Here is a 19,511-nt window from a genome sequence, read left to right on the forward strand (position 1 = left end):
CATGCTAGGATTTCTCTTTTGTGTTTCATGTATGGCTCCCATATTTGTTCGAATATTGTGATGTTATTTCTTAAATTATAGGTTATTTTTTCTAATGGAATACATTTATTCATTTCTATGTACCATTGTTGTATTCTCAAGTTGTCTTCTAATTTCCAGGTTGACATAATACATTTTTTTGCTACAGCTAGGGCTATCCTAACAAATCTTTTTTGTGCTCCATCCAAATCGAGTCCAAATTCTTTATTTCTTATTTTACTTAGGAGGAAGATCTCTGGGTTTTTTGCTATATTACTTTTTGTGATTTTATTTAATATCTGGTTTAGATCTTCCCAAAATTTTTTCACTTTCTCACATGTCCAAATTGCATGAACTGTTGTTCTCGTTTTCTTTTTACTGCAAAAACATCTGTCTGATACTGTTGGGTCCCATTTATTTAACTTTTGAGGTGTGATGTATAGCCTGTGTATCCAGTTATATTGTATCATAAGTAACCTCGTATTTATTGTATTTCTCATAGTTCCTGAGCATAACTTCTCCCATGTTTCATTCTTTATCTTTAGATTTTGTTCCCATTTTTGTTTAGGTTTACTGTTTGTTTCTTCGTTCTCCTTTTCTTGCAGTTTGATGTACATGTTTGTTACAAATTTTTTAATTATCATTGTGTCTGTAATCACATATTCAAAATTGCTTCCTTCTGGTAACCTCAGACTGTTTCCCAATTTGTCCTTCAAGTAGGTTTTCAGTTGGTGGTATGCAAACATCGTACCGTGAGTTATACCATATTTGTCCTTCATTTGTTCAAAAGATAATAATTTATTTCCTGAAAAACAATTTTCTATTCTTTTGATCCCTTTTCTCTCCCATTCTCTAAAGGAAAGGTTATCTATTATGAAAGGGATTAGCTGATTTTACGTCAATATTAGTTTTGGTAGTTGGTAATTTGTTTTATTCCTTTCTACATGAATCTCCTTCCAAATGTTGAGCAGATGATGCAATACCGGTGAATTCCTACGTTGCACCAATTTTTCATCCCATTTATATAGTATATGTTCAGGTATCTTCTCCCCTATTTTATCTAGTTCTAATCTGGTCCAATCTGGTTTTTCCCTTGTTTGATAAAAATCTGATAGGTATCTTAATTGTGCGGCTCTATAATAATTCTTAAAGTTTGGTAGTTGTAAGCCTCCTTGTTTGTACCATTCTGTTAATTTATCTAGTGCTATCCTCAGTTTCCCCCCTTTCCATAAGAATTTCCTTATTATTTTCTTTAACTCCTTGAAGAATTTCTCTGTTAGGTGTATTGGTAATGACTGAAATAGGTATTGTATCCTTGGGAAAATATTCATTTTAATACAGTTTATCCTTCCTATCAGTGTTAGTGGTAAGTCTTTCCAATGCTCTAAGTCATCTTGTAATTTTTTCATTAATGGATGGTAATTGAGTTTATATAGATGGCTGAGGTTTTTATTTAGTTGTATACCTAGGTATCGCATTGCTTGTGTTTGCCATCTAAATGGCGATTCTTTCTTAAACTTTGTGAAATCCGCGTTATTCATTGGCATTGCTTCACTTTTATTTGCGTTGATCTTGTACCCCGATACTTCTCCATATTCCTTCAATTTCCTATGTAATTCTTTTATTGATATTTCTGGTTCTGTTAAGTATATTATAACATCATCTGCAAATAGACTGATTTTATATTCCTTCTCTTTTATTTTTATCCCTCTTATTTTATTTTCTGTTTTTATCAGTTCTACTAGTGGTTCTATAGCTAACGCGAACAGTGAGGGAGATAGTGGACATCCCTGCCTTGTTGATCTGCTTAAGTTAAATTGTTTTGATATATATCCATTTACTGTCACTTTCGCCAATGGCCCCTTATGCTTCAATCCAATTAATATATTTCTCTGGTAGGCTGAATTTTTGTAGTACTTTGAATAAATAATTCCATTCTACTCTGTCAAAGGCCTTCTCTGCGTCTAAAGCAACCGCTACTATTGGAGTTTTATTTCCTTCTACTGCATGAATTAAGTTAATAAATTTACAGATATTGTCTGTTGTTCGTCTTTTTTTAATAAATCCAGTTTGGTCTAGATTTACTATTTTTCATACATAGTCGGCCAATCTGTTTGCTAATAGTTTAGCTATTATCTTATAATCTGTGTTAAGTAAAGATATTGGTCTATATGACGCTGGTGAGAGTGGATCTTTCCCTGTCTTTGGTATTACTGTAATTATTGCTGTTTTGCATGAATCTGGTAAGCTTTGTGTTTTATCAATCTGGTTGATTACTTCCAGGAGGGGAGGAATTAATAAGTCTTTATCGACGCATCATTCTTCACTGCGATCTCACCACTAGCCATGTCTTTCCCCCGCCCCCCCAACCCTTTCTCCTCTTGGGATTCAGTCTTTCTATTTTGCTGTTCCCTCCCCACCCACCCATCTACCTATTTCAGCACTTCCTGGTGTAACCACAGTAGGTAGAATACTTGTCCACACATCTCCGCCCTCCCCTCCATCTAGGCCAGAAACAACTCTTCCAGATGATGAAGAGTTTCACATTTATAATCACATGGAAAAGAAACAGAAGCAGACCATTTAGCCCATCGAGTCTGCTCCGTGAAACCTCCCTGAGCTAAAGACCCTTCCTCCACAGTGTCCGTTTAGAACAGAGATGAGGAGGAATTCCTTCAGCCACCTGTGGCAACAAATTCCACAGATTTTCCACCCTCTCTGGCTGAAGAAATTCTTCCGCATCTCTGTTTGAAGTGGGCGCTCTCCAATCTTGACCTTTTAATTCCCCCCTTCCCACCTTAGGCAGGGAAATTGGGTGAATTTAAGGCAGAGATTGACATTTTCTTGATTAGCCATCAGAGTTTATAGGAAGAAAACCCTGCACTGTTGGAATTGAGGCAGGAAGAATTTAAATTGGGAGCTGTGGGTAAAGAAGGTAGGCCTCAAGAGGGATTAGGAGACTCTGGATATGAAGCAGTGTTTTCTATTTTGGAAGGAATTGCCCACCAGATAGTCAGTGCAGATGTCTATACAAATTAATCAAGGATTTATGGAAATGAATAATATTTGTGAATAAATCTCATTTGTTAAAAAAAATGATATGAATGTGGTTAAAGCTGATGTTAATGAGTGTCACTCAAGGGTAGGAAGTCAAAAATAATTGCAGAGGTCGAGATAGGATTTATACAGATGGACACTTGATTGGTATGCGTGTTGTGGGCTGAATAGCCTTGTTCTGTGCTGCGAGGCTCTGTGTTGTCGCAGAAAGGGAGCAACGAGTATTTCTAACTTTGGGTCAGTATGTTTTTAAGAAGAAATTAACACCAGATCTCTGGAAATACATTCGCATTTTTCGTTTGCTCATTTGAGTTCAAACTGGCTGCGTTTAATGGATTCCATTTCTCCCTTAATTTCTCAGGAGGGGCCCAGTGATGAGGCCAAGTATCGAAGTCCATGGGCTGTGTTTAGTTTTGGCTGAGGGTTTGAAGTGCATTAGCTTTGAGGGTTGATGGTCTTTATCACAACCGCCTCCAACGTGTCTGGCTGCCAGGAGCAATCAATCACCTTCGAATCCGGGCCTAGTTGGATCAACGTAAAGCCTGTTGCATCAGCCTCTGCTGAAGTCTCCCATCGCCGCCAGACTGGCGTATTGTGACAGGGAAAATCCTCACATGGGTCGTCTCTGCCTGGAAGACTGGCGATGGGAACACAGCTTCAGGATTTTTGTAGCACTCTTATACCCTCTTCAGGACTCTGAATGTCCATAGGACACAGGAGCAGAAATCGGCTATTCATCCCATCAAGATCATGAGCTGATCCATTTCCCCATTCAGCCGCAATGCCCGACCTTCTCCCCATGAACTTATCAATCTCTGTCTTAAATACACCTAAAGTCCTGGTCTCCACAACCGCCTGTGGCAACAAATTCCAGAGATTTGCCACCCTCTGGCTGAAGAGTGCTTTGGAGTAGTTCAGTCCCTATTGTAATAAAACACGATCCTATTTACTACATTGTTCAGTTTGTTTGTGTGTGATGTTGGTTGAGTAAAGCACTGGCTTCAGGCCATATGGGAGACCCTGGACAACTCTCTGCATCATTCTGCCTGCCAACTCCTCACGTGCCGTGCCAGGGACGTTCAATGTTCACCCGGGAAAGTAGACATGAGCTCAATTTTTCATTTCATCTGTGAAGTGACACATCCAACAGCATGGCACTCCCTCGGGATCCAGAGGACAGTTTTGTGGGAGGGGAATTGGCACAAGTTGGAGGATCCCATTTCAGAGCCTCTGGCTGTTGGGCCTGAATGCATGAGAGTCAAGTCCCTTCAGAGCCCGGAAACATTTCTTCACATGGTTGCATGGGTTCAATGGGCTTCAGAGCATGTTTCGATGCTCGACATCTCTCGCTCTCTCTCTTTTCTTCTTCATCTTCTTTCCCTCCCCCCCCCACCCCAAAAACTGGGGATTCCAGGTGGATCCAGCATGGTTCTGTAGAATCAGAATCACATGAATGAAATTTGATGTTTGGCAGCAGCGTCTTAGTGTAAACATTCATATTATAACCATCTTACAACATTACTATAAAAAATTAAAATATTAGTGTGTGTGGAGGCGCACTCGCTCAGGGCGATCCGGCCCCGCTTATAACGCCACATGGCGGAGCAGCCCTGGGAAGATGGCACAGTCGGGGGTTTCTTCCCCAGTCGAACCCCCAGGCAGCTTCTGTGACGACATCACGCACGTGGGGATTGAGCCAACGCTACCCTTAAAGGTGCACATGCCAAATTCAAACAGTCGTTAACGACCCTCAACGTGGTGGTTTTTTCACTACTCCCACTGCCACAAGTGCACTTTGGTTCATTGATCACTGAGGAATCTGATGGCAGCGGGGATGAAGCTGCCTTTGTGCCACTGAGAGCTCGTCTTTAGGTTCCTGTACCTTTTTTCCGATGGTAGCAGTGTGAAGAGGGCATGGTCTGGGTGGTGATAGAGCCTGCTTTAAGACACCGCCTCATGTAGATGTCCTCGATGGAGTGAAGTCTGGGGCCTGTGATGTCGCAGGCCGAGTTAACAACCCTCTGGAGATTATTCCTGTCCTGAGAGTTGGTGCCTCCATACCAGGCAGTATGTTGGCGCCAACTCTGCAACAGTATGCAACTAGCCAGAATGCTCGCCATGGTACACCTGTAGAAGCTTACGTGAGTCTTCGATGACCAACGGAATCTCCTCAGACACCTCACAAAGTATAGCCACTGGCGAGCCTTCTTTGCGATTGCATTAATGTGAAGCCTCCAGGACAGATCTTCCGAGATGTTGACACCCAGGAATTTGAAGTTCTTGACCTTCTCCACTACTGAGCCCTCGATGAGGACTGGGTCGTGTTCCCCTTACTTTCCTTTTGAAGTCCACAATCATCTCCTTGGTTTTGCTAACGTTGAGGACAAGGTTGTTGTCGTGACACCACTCAACGAGCTGATCTACCTCCCTCCTGTACACTTCCTCATTGCGGTTTGTGATTCTGCCGACAACTGTGGTGACATCAACAGACTTGTAGATGGCACTGGAATTGTGCCTTGCCACACAGTCATGGGTGTCTAACGAGGAGAGCAGTGGGCCAAGAACACATCCTTGGGCCTGTGTTGATAATCAGTGAGGAGGAGATGTTGTTTCCAATTCCTACTAACTGTGGTCTTCTAAATAGAAAGTCCAGTTACAGAGGAGGGTACAGAGGCCTCGAGTTTGTAGCTTCTTGACCAGCACTGAAGGAATAATGGTATTGAAGGCCGAGCTGTAGTGGTTAGTGCATTGCTATTATAGCACAACAACCCAGGTTTGAATCGACTGCTGTCTCCCAGTAATCGTGTGGGCTTTCTCTGAGGGTCCCATTTCCTTCCCATGTTCCAAATATTGTATGGGGCTATCAGGGTTCATTGTTCATGTGACTGTATTTGGACGATGCAGACCTGTGGGACAGTAGGCCCTGTTACCGTGTGTATCCCGAAATATTTTTTTTAAACTACAGAGCCAGTTGAAGGTGTTGAATTTGTAACAATAAAACAAACAGGGCTGTGTGACCACAGTCATGAAAATCCATCTGCTTCAGTAACGAGGGGAGGAAATCTGCTACTCTTTCATGGACCTGTCTGAGGAAAACCTTGAAAAAGTCCGTGGTTGGGATTTGGGAGATGTGGCCCATGTCAACAGAGATGCAATTTAATGCAGACAAGTGTGAGGTGATGTCTTTTGGAAGGACAAACCAAGAAAGGAACTTGCACATTAGGAAACTGAAGAATCCTGTAATCTGGGAATACAGATACATCATTCCCAGCTGGATAGGGTTGTTAAAGCATCTTGGCCTTCATAAATCAAAGTATTGAGTACAGGAGTTGGGATGTTATGGTAAAGTTGTATAAGATGTGTGTGAGACCAAATTTGGAATGTTGGGTGCAATTTTGGTCACCAAACTACAGGAAAGATTGAAAGAGTGGAGAGATTTACTAGGAAGTTGCCCGGACTTTTGGAGCTGAGTTACAGGGAAAGATTAATCAGGTTAGGACTTTATTCCCTGGAACGTAGAAGAATGGGGAAAGATTTGATATTTAAAATCAGGAGGGGAGTAAATGTAGGTAATGAGTAGGTGAGATACAAACCAGAGGACATGGCTTAAGGGTGAAAAGAGAACTTCTTCACACAGAGAATGGTGGGAATGTGGAACGAGCTGCCAGCTAAAGTGGTAAATGTGGGCTCAAATTTCACATTTAAGAAAAAATTGGATGGGTACATGGATGGGAGGGGTATGGAGGGCTATGGACTAGGAGCAGGTCAGTGAGACGAGACAGAATAATAGATTGGCACAGATGAGAAGGGCCTGTTTCTGGGCTGTCATGTTCTATGAGAGAATTGGGGTTTCAAAATGAAAAATTTGGAGCTGTATTCTGCTTTGGGCATTTTTATATCTCCTGGAATCTATCCAGCTTGCATGAATGAGGGATTTGAACCCTGAAAACAATTTGCATAGGATACAAACATGGGCCTTCAGAGATCTGAGCCAGACAAACATTGCATTTGTTTAGTGCAGTGCGAGTTTTCATTCCTTTGTTGGGCTTTGCTCACTTCCAAACAAACAACGTGGAATAAAACAATTAATCAGTTTAACCTTTGCTACACCAGGGTGAGAAATCTCGCCTGTCTCCTCCACCCTGAGGTGGGGCAGGGAGGGCACAATCTGGAAATCTGATGCAACTTTCCGAGCCTGTCTCCAAAGGGGAGTTTTCACAGTCAGCGCAGAATCACTCACAGGGCAGAGAAATTAGATCCTTTAAATTTAAATTTATATTTGGTCATACAGCATGGTAACAGATCCTTCTGGCCCACGAGCCCGTGTTGCCCAATTACGGTGGCAGAGTTGTCATTATTGGTTAGAACAACACCTTACCAGCCCCAGTGATCCAGGCCGGACCTGGGTTCGAATCCCGCGCTGCTTTTAAGGAGTTTGTGCGTTCTCCCCGTGTCTGCATGGGCTTTCTCCAGTTTCCTCCCACCCTTCGAAAATGTATCAGGGTTTAACTTGGGCAGCACAGACTCATCGAGTCAAATTGACCTGTTACAGTGTTGTAGGTCTAATTTAACAAAAACTACTACACCCCCCCCCCCCCGATAAGTTTTTTTTTGAAGCATGGGTGGAAATCGGAGCACCAGGGGGAAACCCATGCAGACACAGGGAGAACGCACAAGCTCCTTCCAGACAGCGCCAAATTCAAACTGGTGCTGTAACAGCGTTTGCGCTAACCATGTCACCCATCTGGAGCAGAGGTCACCATTATGCCAGGAAAGACGAGAGCTCACATTTACGCAATAAATTACTGGCAAGGCAGCATTTGTCGTCCAGGCCCAACTTGTGCACTGAACGGCGAGGAGAGAATCACATTGCTGCTTGTCTGGAAACACAGACAACGCCAATTTCCTCCCCTGAAGATCATGAGTGAACGATTAAACACCGATGAGTTTCACAATCACGGGCACTGGATACTGTGGCTGGGATTAAATTTGAACTTTCCAATTACCGAGGTTGGGTTTGAACTCTTTTGGCTGATACAGTAAAACCTCGTTAGAACGCGGTAGTTAGGGTCCAAGATTTCATACCGCATTACAGCTGAGTCGCGGAACAGATGCATCTATATCAGAGTGCCCACGGATAATCAAACCCAAATATTACCAGTTTTCGAAGGATCAACTGTCTATAACTAACAACTTCAATGAAAGAAAGCAAGCGCGTTCTTTTAATATTGGGATTCTGAATCTTAATCAACTTATTTTACAGAAATTTGCAAAGTTTAGCTGCTTTCAGCCGGCGCAGGTTTACGGGGCTGGAGCGGCAGGCGTGGGACATCTGGGGCCCGAAGTCCTGTGCCGGCCGCCCCAGCCCTGATGTCCCGCACCAAGGTCTGTCAGGCAGCGGGGAGGGTGGCTGTCAGCCGGCTGCCCCTGCCCTGACTCAGGAGCTGGTGCTTACTCCACGACACCTCTCCCAGCTGTGGGTCTTTCAGGTGGCACAACACCGCCTTCAGCGCTGTCACCTGAACGTCCCTTCACAGATGCCTGCAGCTGGCTCCGGAGCCGCCTTCTCCAGGCGATTCCACCTGAAAGCGGCTTTTGGGGTCCACAGACACCCACTCTATAAGCGATTCTGCGGATTAACGAATCGTGTTCTAATGAGGTTTCAGTGTACATTCAATGATTCAGACTCTCAACCTCCTGGGGGAGGAAGCATTCTCTCACGTGTACCCTGACAAGGTCCCTCGGGGTTATAAATGTTTCAATGCCAAGCTTTCCCATATGTGCCTTCTTTACTTTTGTGTGTTCAATTTCCCTTGCAGTAAATATTCTGCTTACTGCCTGTGCCACACGACGGTGAGGGCAGGGACAGAATGAGGTGGAGGATGAATGCGTGGCTGAAGGGGTGGAGCAAGGGGCAGGGATTCAAGTTTCTGGATCACTGGGACATTTTTTGAGGGGGAGGTGGGACCTGTACAGAATGGACGGGTTGCATTTGAATCCCAGGAGACCAGGATCCTGGTGGGGACATTTGCTAAGGCTACTCAGGAGACTTTAAACTAGACTGGTTGAGGGGAGGGAACCAAGCGAAGGAGAAGGTTAGATTGCAAACAGATAAAGTTTGTGGGTGGATAAGCAGGTGATAGAGAAGGAAGATGCTCTGTACGAAGATGGAGAGGAGATGATAGAAAAATAGAGTTGTTTGTAAAGATAGGGTCAAACAGAGAATAAGTAGTGGGAAATCTCTGAAATGCACTTACTTTAATGCTAGGAGTATTGTAAGGAAGGTGGACGAGCTGAAGGTGTGGATAGACACTTGGCAGTATGAAGTGGTAGCGATTAGTGAAACATGGTTGGAGGAGGGATGTGACTGGCAGCTAAATATTCCTGGATTTCGTTGCTTTAGGTGTAATAGAATTGGAGGGGCAAGAGGGGGTGGTGAAGCATTGCTTGTCAGGGAAAATATTACAGCGGTGCTTAGGCAGGATAGATTGGAGGGCTCGTCCAGGGAAGCTGTGTGGGTAGAATTAAGAAAGGGGTAGTCACACTTATAGGGGTGTAAAAAGCACAGGGTTGTGATAGTAGGAGATTAAAATTTTCCACATATAGATTGGGAAACCCTTTCTGTGAAAGGGCTGGATGGATTGGAGTTTGTAAAATGTGTGCAGGATAGTTTTATACGGCAAAACGAAGAGGTACTGACTAGAGAAGGGGCAGTGTTGGATCTGCTGTTGGGGAATGAGATAGGTCAGGTGACGGAGGTATGTGTTTGGGAGCACCTCGGGTCCAGTAATCATAGTCCCATTAGCTTCATTGTAATTATGGAAAGGGATAGGCCAGGGCCTAAGATTGAAGTTTTCGAGTGGGGAAAAGCTAGATTTGAGGAGATGAGAAAGGATTTACGAGGAGTGGATTGGGACGATTTGCTTTATGGGAAGGATCTAGTGGAGAAATTGAGGTCTTTTTAAGTTGAGATTTTGAGGGTCCAATATCTTTGTTCCTGTCAGAATAAAAGGCAGAATCAAAAGTTTGAGAGCCATGGTTTTCAAGGGATATTGGGGAAAAAAAAGGGAGACCTACAATAAATATAAGAAACAAGGAGATACATTGAATGTAAAAAGAATCGTAAGAAAGAAATTAGAAAGGCTGAAAGAAAGTAGGAGGTGGCTATAGCAAACAGGGTGAAAATAAATCCAAAAGGTTTCTATAAGTCTTTCTTTGGCTTGGCTTCGCGGACGAAGATTTATGGAGGGGGTAAAAAGTCCACGTCAGCTGCAGGCTCGTTTGTGGCTGACAAGTCCGATGCGGGACAGGCAGACACGATTGCAGCGGTTGCAGGGGAAAATTGGTTGGTTGGGGTTGGGTGTTGGGTTTTTCCTCCTTTGCCTTTTGTCAGTGAGGTGGGCTCTGCGGTCTTCTTCAAAGGAGGTTGCTGCCCGCCAAACTGTGAGGCGCCAAGATGCACGGTTTGAGGCGTTATCAGCCCACTGGCGGTGGTCAATGTGGCAGGCACCAAGAGATTTCTTTAGGCAGTCCTTGTACCTTTTCTTTGGTGCACCTCTGTCACGGTGGCCAGTGGAGAGCTCGCCATATAACACGATCTTGGGAAGATCGTGTTTCTATAAGTATGTTAATAGCAAAAGGAGAGTGAAGGATAAAATTGGTCCCTTAGAGAATCAGAGCAGACAAATGTGTGTGGAGCCAATGAGATGGGGGAGATTTTGAACAAGTTTTTTTCTTCGGTATTCACTAAGGAGAAGAATATTGAATTGTGTGGGGTAAAGGAAGCAAAGAGGGTGATTATGGAAACTGTAGTGATTAAGAAGGCAGTAGTTCTGGAGCTTTTGAAACATATAAAGGTGGATAAGTCTCCAGGACCTGCAGGATTTTCCCCAGGACCTTGAGAGAAGTTATTGAGGAAATAACAGCGGCTCTGACAATGATTTTTCAAATGTCATTAGAGACGGGTATAGTGTCGGAGGATTGGCGTGTTGCTAATGTGGTTCCATTGTTTAAAAAGGGTTCGAGGAGCAAGTCTAGCAGTTATCGGCCTGTAAGTTTGACGTCTGTGGTAGATAAGTTAATGGAAAACATTCTTAGAGATAATATATACAACTATCTAGAGAGACAGGGTCTGATCAGGAACACGCAACATGGATTTGTGCGTGGAAGGTCATGTTTGACCAATCTTGTTGAATTTCTTTTGAAGAGGTAACTAGGAATGTTGATGAGGGGAAAGCAGTGGATGTCAATATGGACTTCAGTAAGGCCTTTGATAAGGTTCCACATGCAAGGTTAGTTAGGAAGGTTCATGAACTAGGTATTAACTTTGAGATAGTCAAATGGATTCAACAGTGGCTGGAAGGGAGATGCCAGAGAGTCGTCATGGATAACTGGTTGTCAGGCTGGAGGCCGGTAACAAGCGGTGGGCCTCAGAGATCTGTATTGGGTCCTTTGCTAGTTGTGATTTACATGAATGATCTGGATGATGGGGGGGGGTGGGGGGGGTAAATTGGATTAGTAAATATGTGGATGATACTAAAATAGGTGGAATTGTGGATAATGAAGAAGATTTTCAAAGATTGCAGAGGGATTTGGACGGCTTAGAAGAGTGGGCTGAAAGATGGCAGATGGAGTTTAATGCTGAGAAGTGTGAGGTGTTTCATTTTGGAAGGAATAATCAAAACAGGACATACGTAGTAAATGGGAGGGGATTGAGGAATGCAGTGGAGCAGAAAGATCAAGGAATAACGGTGCATCGTTCCCTGAAGGTTGAATCTCATGTGGATAGAAGGCTTTTAGTATTCTGGCCTTTATAAATCAAAGCATAGAATACAGGAGTTTGGAAATGATGTTGAGACTGTTCAAGGCTTTGGTGAGGCCATATTTGGAATACTGTGTGCAGTTCAGGTCACCAAATTATAGGAAGGATATCAACAAGGTAGAGAGGATGAAGAGAAGATTTACTAAAATGTTACCTGGGTTTCAGAATCTAGATTGCAAAGAAAGATTGAGCAGATTAGGTCTTTATTCCTTGGAGCATAGAAATTTAAGGGGGGATTTGATAGAGGTATTTAAGATTATGAGATGGATAGATAGAGTTGACATGGATAGGCTTTTTCCATTGAGGGTAGGAGAGATTGAAACAAGAGGTCGTGAGTTAAGAGGCAAAAGTTTAGAAGTAACATGAGGGGGAACTTCTTCACTCAGAGAGTGGTGGCCATGTGGAATGAGCTTCCGGGAGAAATAGTGGCAGTAGGGTCAATGTTGTCATTTAAGGAAAAATTGGATAGGTATATGGATGGGAGGGGAATGGAGGGTTATGGACAGGGTGCAGGTAGGTGGGACTAGAGGAGAGGACTTGGTTCGGTGCGGACTAGAAGGGCCGAGATGACCTGTTTCCGTGCTGTAATTGTTATATGTTTTATATATTTTTATATATTAAATCAAATTTTAAAAAATTCCAAATGCCAGAAATTTGAAAGAAAAAACGCAGGATCAAGAACTTCAAATTCCTGGGTTTCGACCTCTCTGAGGATCTGTCCTGTTGATGCAATCACAAAGAAAGCTCTCCAGCATCTATACTTTCAGGTGATTTGGTATGTCACAAAAGACTCATGCAAATTTCTACAGGTGTACCATGGAGAGGATTCTGGCTGGTTGCCTCAACGTTCTCCAGCCCTCGGTGCAAAACACGCAGGTATAACAGACGTACAAACAATACATATGCAGCACAAGTATTTCATCCTTACAAATAAGTAAATATTGTTTTGTGAATATGAGCATCTCGGATGGTTAGCATAAGCGGTTCCTTTGGTGGTTCAACATTCCTGTGGAAAGAAGCTGTTCCTCAGCCTGGTTCTGCTGGCTTTGATCCTCTTGTGTCTCTTCCCCGACAGGAGTAGCTGAACGATGCTGTAAGATGGATCTTTGCTCAAATGCATCAAAAAATCTATCTATGTCTTAAGTACGTTCATTGGGGCCACCTTAGCAGCTTCATTGGGTAGAGAATTCCACCAATTCATTACTCTCTAGGTGACGGCGTAAAGATCCAGGAAGAGCAGTGGTGTTCTCCCATTGACTCGCCTCGTCCCCACCCAGTATTTATATCCTTTATCCGATCAGTTTATTGCTCCTTGTTGCCAGGCCCATCTCCATGCTACTCAGAATACAAAAGGAGGGTGGGGATCCTCCCGACTGAAAGTTGCAAGTCGTAAACCAAATGAGGACAGGGTGACCTTTGCCCTGTCCTACGAGGATGGCGCCTGGTTTACTTCCATTTAATTCATTGGGCAGCCGCCTTTGTGGGCTGGGACGATGGGGAGGAGGAGATCATTCTGGATGAACCGAACTCCTACAATTGTTTTGGCTCTTAGTCATCGAGTCATGCAGCACAGAGGACAGGCCTTTTGGCCCAACTCATCTGTGGTGATATGTTTTCTCCTTGTACATTATTCCCTACCTATGTGCTGTTGTATGTATGAGGCTGGCCTGCCCACTAGTGACTCAACTGCTATGTCTCCGCCCTTTATGACCTGGCCATAAAGGTCGACCTCCCTTCTGGCATTCCTGAACCTGGATCCGGGCCAGCCAAAGCCTCGTGCTTATTAAAGCTAGCTTTTGACTTCGTGGTTATTGATAGAGCTTAACGTCATCCATACTGGCCAAGTTAGCATTCAGTCTGGTCTGATTTTCCCTTGCTACCCATTTATCTGTACAATGTCTATTGAATGTCAACATTATGTCCATTTCTACAGCTTCTTCTGGCAGCCCATTCCGGATGTGGACCACCCTCCAAATGGAAAAAGTTTACCCTCAGATCTATTAGCCCTTTGCACTCTGGGCATTTTTAACCCTTCATAATACAGGTATATCCCACTCTACAAAGGCAGAGTGTTCCTGAGAAACCATTCATAAACCAAAAATTGGAGGCAATTTTCGTAAAATCAAAAACCAATTATAATTTATTCGTAAAGGCGAATACGGGCTTCTTCGTATAAGTGAATTTTTGTAATTTGAGTATTTGTAAAGCGGGGTTTACCTGTATATACTCCGGACTAGCAATCCATGGGTTAACCACCGGTACGAACCAGCTGGTGGTTGGATTTAGAACCAGTCCCTGAAAATGGGGGCACGGAGTGCCTGGCTTGTTGGCACTCCCTGAAAAGAGGGGCATGGGGTTAAATCTCTCCCCCTCACCTTAAATCTATGCCCTCTAGTTGTAGAATCATCCACCCCCAAGGGGGAGGGGGGGAAAAAGACTGCGAGCATTCACTTTATCCAAGCTCCTGATGATTTGGTGAACCATTAGGTCACACTCCTTTGGCCCATGGTAAGCTGGCGCTCCGATGGAGTTGGAGTTCGCTTGATCCACCCTCCCTTTTTAAAACGGTCTACAGTTTCTCTTCAAAGCTTCTACAATGTCCCGAAGATCTTCAAGATTGGGGGTTGTTTTATGGTCATGTAATAAAAAAGAAAATGTGATACTACACAAAATTTCCTTTAGTCTACCATGAGGCAGAGAAATATTCGCCATCAGCAGAAATTGCCCGACGCCCCTTTTCAGTCAGAGAAAGAGAAGCAAAAGAGAGCCCTCCCTGAGTAACTGAGTGTCTGTGGTTTCCACTTCCAGTACTCCTGCAGCCTCTGCTTTCTGTCTGAACGATCAGCTCCAGATGTATGCCTCTGTCAGATCAGAAGTCTCCAGCAGCCTCTCGCATCCTGGTTCTGATATTTGGTGTCCCTGCAGCCAGTCTCCAGCAGTCCGCAGGCTGGTGTGAGGCCGTTGACTGCCGTCTCCAGCAGCCCACATCCTGCGTGGATTCCTCACCTTGCATCTCCAACAGCCCACCTACTGTGTGTTTTTCAGCCTCAGAGCCCCTCGGTGGTCCGCCGCCATCCCGCGGGTCATCTCCTCTGCTTCACCTTCTCAAACGCGATGGGTGGGGGGGGGGATGATCTCCCCGTTTTCTAGTGCCCTGCACCAGTCATCCGCTTCCCCAGCATCTGCAAGCCCTCAAGGCCGAACATAGACACCTTGGGGCCCAGACCCCGCGGTCGCAGGATCTTAAAATAAGCCATCATCGGCTCCTTGAACAGGCCGTTTAAAGCCTGTACAGAGCCAACGGTGGTCGGACGGAGCTGTTGGGCCCTGTGGGGGAGCGCTGAGACGCAGGGCCACTGTTCTTCTTTTGAAGAAAGGTCATTTCTACTGAAGACTGCTGGTGAGGGGAAACCGTGTGGGGTGGACACGAGGGAGCACCATCAGACCAGGATGGACCAGGCCAATGCGGGCAGTCACATGCACTGATAATTCCAATTCCTCACCAGAAGGCTCTTGGACTTACTTCACCCCCGAGCCCAACCTCGGCTGATAGAGGGTCGGACAAATCAGAGATAGAAGTCACAACTCCAAAAAAAAAAATCAGTTAACCAATTAAACCCTACCATAGACAGTTATAACCAATGAGACAGTCGGGGCTGGCCTTGGCCACTGGGAAGTGCCTCTAGTGTGTGATGGAATCAGGAGTTCACCACTTATCCTGCATATGTATTGTTTATCGGTATGTGATGTCCAGTTGTGTGTCCACCTGAGGATCAGAGAACGCTATTTCGTCAACTTCTAGAATCAGATGACCATAAACTTGACTTGATATGGGGGAAGATGGTAACCTGAAGTGAGGACCTATTTCCGAATTCAGAGGAGTTCTGCACTGCAAGAACTTGGCACAAGTTACTGGTCTGTTCCACTAATGATTCAATAGCTTTGTCCCTCCACTCCGTCCTGACCCACCAGGAGAACAACACCTCATACGCCAGGCTGCTGTTCATCGTCTTAAGCTCGGCGTTTAATTCGATCATTCCTCAGAGGCTGGTGGAGCAGCTGCTCTCAATGGGACTCAACACCCCTCTTTGTAACTGGATCCTGGACTTACTAGCGGAAAGACCAGCCGGTCCGGGTGGCGCGGCAGAATGTTGAACACTGTCCCACTGAGTTCTGGCGAGCCCAGGGCTGCGCACTCAGCCCGCTCCCGTTCACGCTGCTGATCCCCCCCACCCCCTCCCCACCGACTGCATCGCCAGATCCTGCTCCAACAGTGTCATCAAGTTTGCAGATGGCACAACTGTAGTCGGCCTCACCAGCAACAATGTTGAGTCACTCCACAGAGAAGGGGGTGGAAAATCTCATGATATGGTGCGAGAGTGGCGACCTGAGTCTCAACGTGGACAAGGCAAAGGAGATGATCGTGAGGACTGGGACAGACCACCCTCCACTGCACATCAACAGCTCTGTAGTGGAGAGAGTGGAGACACCAAGTTCCTAGGAGTTCATTTAATAAGTGACCTATCGTAGACACTCATGTCAAGAAGGCTCAACAGTGATTACACATCCTGAGAAGACTGATGTGGGCAAGGCTACTGGCCGCCATCATGCCAACTTTCCACAGGAGCACGATCAAGAGCGTCCTGGCTGGCTGCTCACAATGTGGTACCTTGGCCGTAGAGAATTGGATTGGAGGTCAATCCACAGGACCATAAGAGTAGCAGAGAGGATCACTGGAGTCTCCATTCCATCAACGTGATCATCCCAGCTTCATTGTCAGAAGAGAGTGCGCAAAATCATCGAGGACCCCTTCCATCCCCACACACAGCATCTTTCAGCTGCTTCCATTGGGGAAGAGATACAGGAGGATCAGAGCCAGCACCGCCAGGCTGAGGAACAGCTTCTTCCCACGGGCAGTGAGAATGGTGAACAACCAAAGGAACCGCTCGCACTCACCCTCCAAGGCTCTCATATTCATGAAACAATATTTATTTTTACATGTGTATACTTGTCCTGCATATCGATTGTCTATCTGTGTGAGAGTTATGTCTGGTTGTGTGTTTTACCCTGAGGACCGGAGAACTCTGCTCCGTCAGGTTGTACTTAGGATAATAAATGTGACCTTGACCTTGACCGCAAGGTGAATAAAATGGGATCAGTGCAAGTTGGTGCTTGACGCTCAGCAGCGACTTGTTGAGCTGAAGGCTAGGTTTCTGTTCCCTGCTATTTAAATATAACTAAATATATTTCCCTTGTTAATATCCCTCATTATTTCTTTTAAATTGGGTGTCACGGTTAGTGTAGAGGTTAACGCAATGCTGTTACAGCGCCAGCGTCCGGGGTTTGAATCCCACACTGTCTGTAAGGAGTTTGTACGTTCTCCCTGCGTCTGCGTGACTTTGCTCCCTCCGTTCAAAACGTGCTGGGGATTGTAGATTAATTGGGTGTCATTGGACAGCACCGGCTCATGAGCCAAGAGGGCCTGTTACCGTGCTGTATGCCGAAATTTAAACTCTCTGATCGGCCTAATTCCATTCAGCATCCCTATCCACTGCCCTGCAGATTATACCCATCCAGAAACCTCCCCATCCCCCCTTGCTTCAGGCATTGGGTTCCCAGGGGCTTGTTGCTCACTGAGTGATTTTTTTCCCTCTTTTCTTGGCTTGTCTTTAATCCTTCCCTGGGCACTGACCTCCTTGGTAAGGGCGACCTGTCCTTCCCGTCCATGTATCCGTGGTCCATCTCCATCACCCTTGGGGATGAATTGGTGGACTTCATCAGGAACAGAGTTGGCCACTACTGCTGATGTCATCAAAGTGACGCACGGGGGTGGGGGGGAGTGTATTCTTTAGTTGTTTGAAGGCTGTGGTGAATCAGTGCCGCTACAGGGTCTTCTCTCAGGGCCAACAGCTACGCCGGTGAAACAGAGAGCAGGTGATCAAGCAGCCAGGCAGGACGTGGGAGGCTCTGGTGTTTTTATATTGCTTTAATTCTCTCTCCCTCCTTTTTATCGTTTTAGTTTTGATCCTTGAGAAGACGGAAGACGATGACCTCACCAACAAAACCCTGAAGATTACAGACTTTGGATTGGCACGGGAGTGGCATCGAACAACCAAGATGAGTGCTGCTGGGACCTATGCTTGGATGGCCCCTGAGGTCATCAAGCTGTCCTTGTTTTCCAAGAGCAGCGACGTGTGGAGGTAAGGTACACCAGGTGGGCACCCGACCGCTGCAACTGATTCATCTTCTCCCCATTGGCTGGGAGGGTCCCCGACCCACTCGCTGAGGGCAAACTGGCTGCTGGAGGCCAGACTTGGAGGCATCAAGACATCCCAAAGGCTGGCCAGCTCACCCTCCACAACCAAGCTCTGCTGCCTGGAACACCCTGTGCCCATCAGCCCCACCTCCCATGCTTCATGCCCCTGGTCAGCTTCTCCCTTGTTTCTAATCCTCCCCCAACTCGTGGGCTGTCATTGGTAGGAGTAGGCCATTTGGTTCCCTTATCGATGGAATCATGGCTGATCAAATCTTGGCCATATGGCTACAATCTCCTCCAGCCCTCCTTCTCACTATTGGTAGACTTGTCTTTATCTGGTTGGCCCCAGGTTTGGCCATTTCCTTCTTCGGCCTTTCACCCTCCCTGCTTAAGATGGTCCATAAAGTTTCCAACTTCTGAAATCTGTTAAACTGACTCAGCGTCAGTTTTGCACCAATTGTTCTTGTGATAATAAAATCATATTTCCTTCATCAGTCAGCGTCTTGTTTGGTAACTCCTTGCTAATGGATGAAACACCCATTGTGAGATCAGATGTTCTCCAGAGGTTCTGACTCTCGCATCTGTGTTCATTGGGGCATTGTGGAGAGGGTTAGTACATTCAAGTTCCGAGGAGTCTACTTTATCAAACAGACCTCTCCTGGAACCAAGAGACCGAAGGAACCATGGGTAGTGCCTCTACTTTCTAACAAGTCCAAGGAGATTTGGCATGTCATCAAATACTCTATCAAACCTCTTTAGGAGCACTGTGGAAAGTACAATGGTTCAAATTTATTCTCAGAGTGCATACGTGCCCTGCAGGCAAGGCTGAATTACCACTTATTCATAATGCAAACAAAATACTACAAACAGCGTACACATGTAAACAGATAAAGAAAATTAAACAAATTGACTGTGCAATACCGAGAGGATTAAAAAAAGTCAATAAAGTGCAAAAATCCATAAACGAGCCTCTAACTGAGTTTGCCGTTGGGGAGTCTGATGGTGGAGGGGGAGAAGCTGGTCCTGAACCTGGTGGCGCAAGACTTGTGGCACCGAGACCTCTTTCCCGATGGCAGCAGTGAGAACAGAGCGGGTGCCGGGTGGGGTGGATCCCTGATGATCGCTGCTTCTCTCTGACAGCTGCGCTCCCTGTAGACGTTCTCAATGGCGGGGAGGGTTTTGCCTGTGATGTCCTGGGTTTTGCCTGTGATGTTCATCCACCGAAGGTAAAAGTGTGAGGGGAAGGCGGCCAACGTCATAAAGAGTCCTTGTCACCTTCATCTTGATTTCCTCTTGCTGTTCCCTTCAGGCAGAAGGTACAGAAGCCTGAAGACCACCTCCTCTAGCTCAAGAACAATT

The 19,511-nt window shown here is 45.4% G+C and overlaps 1 protein-coding gene across 1 annotated transcript in view; it reads left to right on the forward strand.

Annotated features, from left to right (window-relative positions):
- map3k10 (mitogen-activated protein kinase kinase kinase 10) overlaps positions 1-19,511 on the forward strand; it is a 70,224-nt gene that overhangs the window by 26,318 nt on the left and 24,395 nt on the right. Inside the window, exon 2 of the mRNA XM_069908187.1 lies at positions 17,916-18,096. Within this exon, the coding sequence (XP_069764288.1) occupies positions 17,916-18,096 (181 nt within the window). The remainder of the gene's footprint in view (positions 1-17,915; positions 18,097-19,511) is intronic.

This window comes from Narcine bancroftii, chromosome 13 (assembly GCF_036971445.1).
Source record: "Narcine bancroftii isolate sNarBan1 chromosome 13, sNarBan1.hap1, whole genome shotgun sequence".
In the NCBI taxonomy this organism is placed as follows: domain Eukaryota; kingdom Metazoa; phylum Chordata; class Chondrichthyes; order Torpediniformes; family Narcinidae; genus Narcine; species Narcine bancroftii.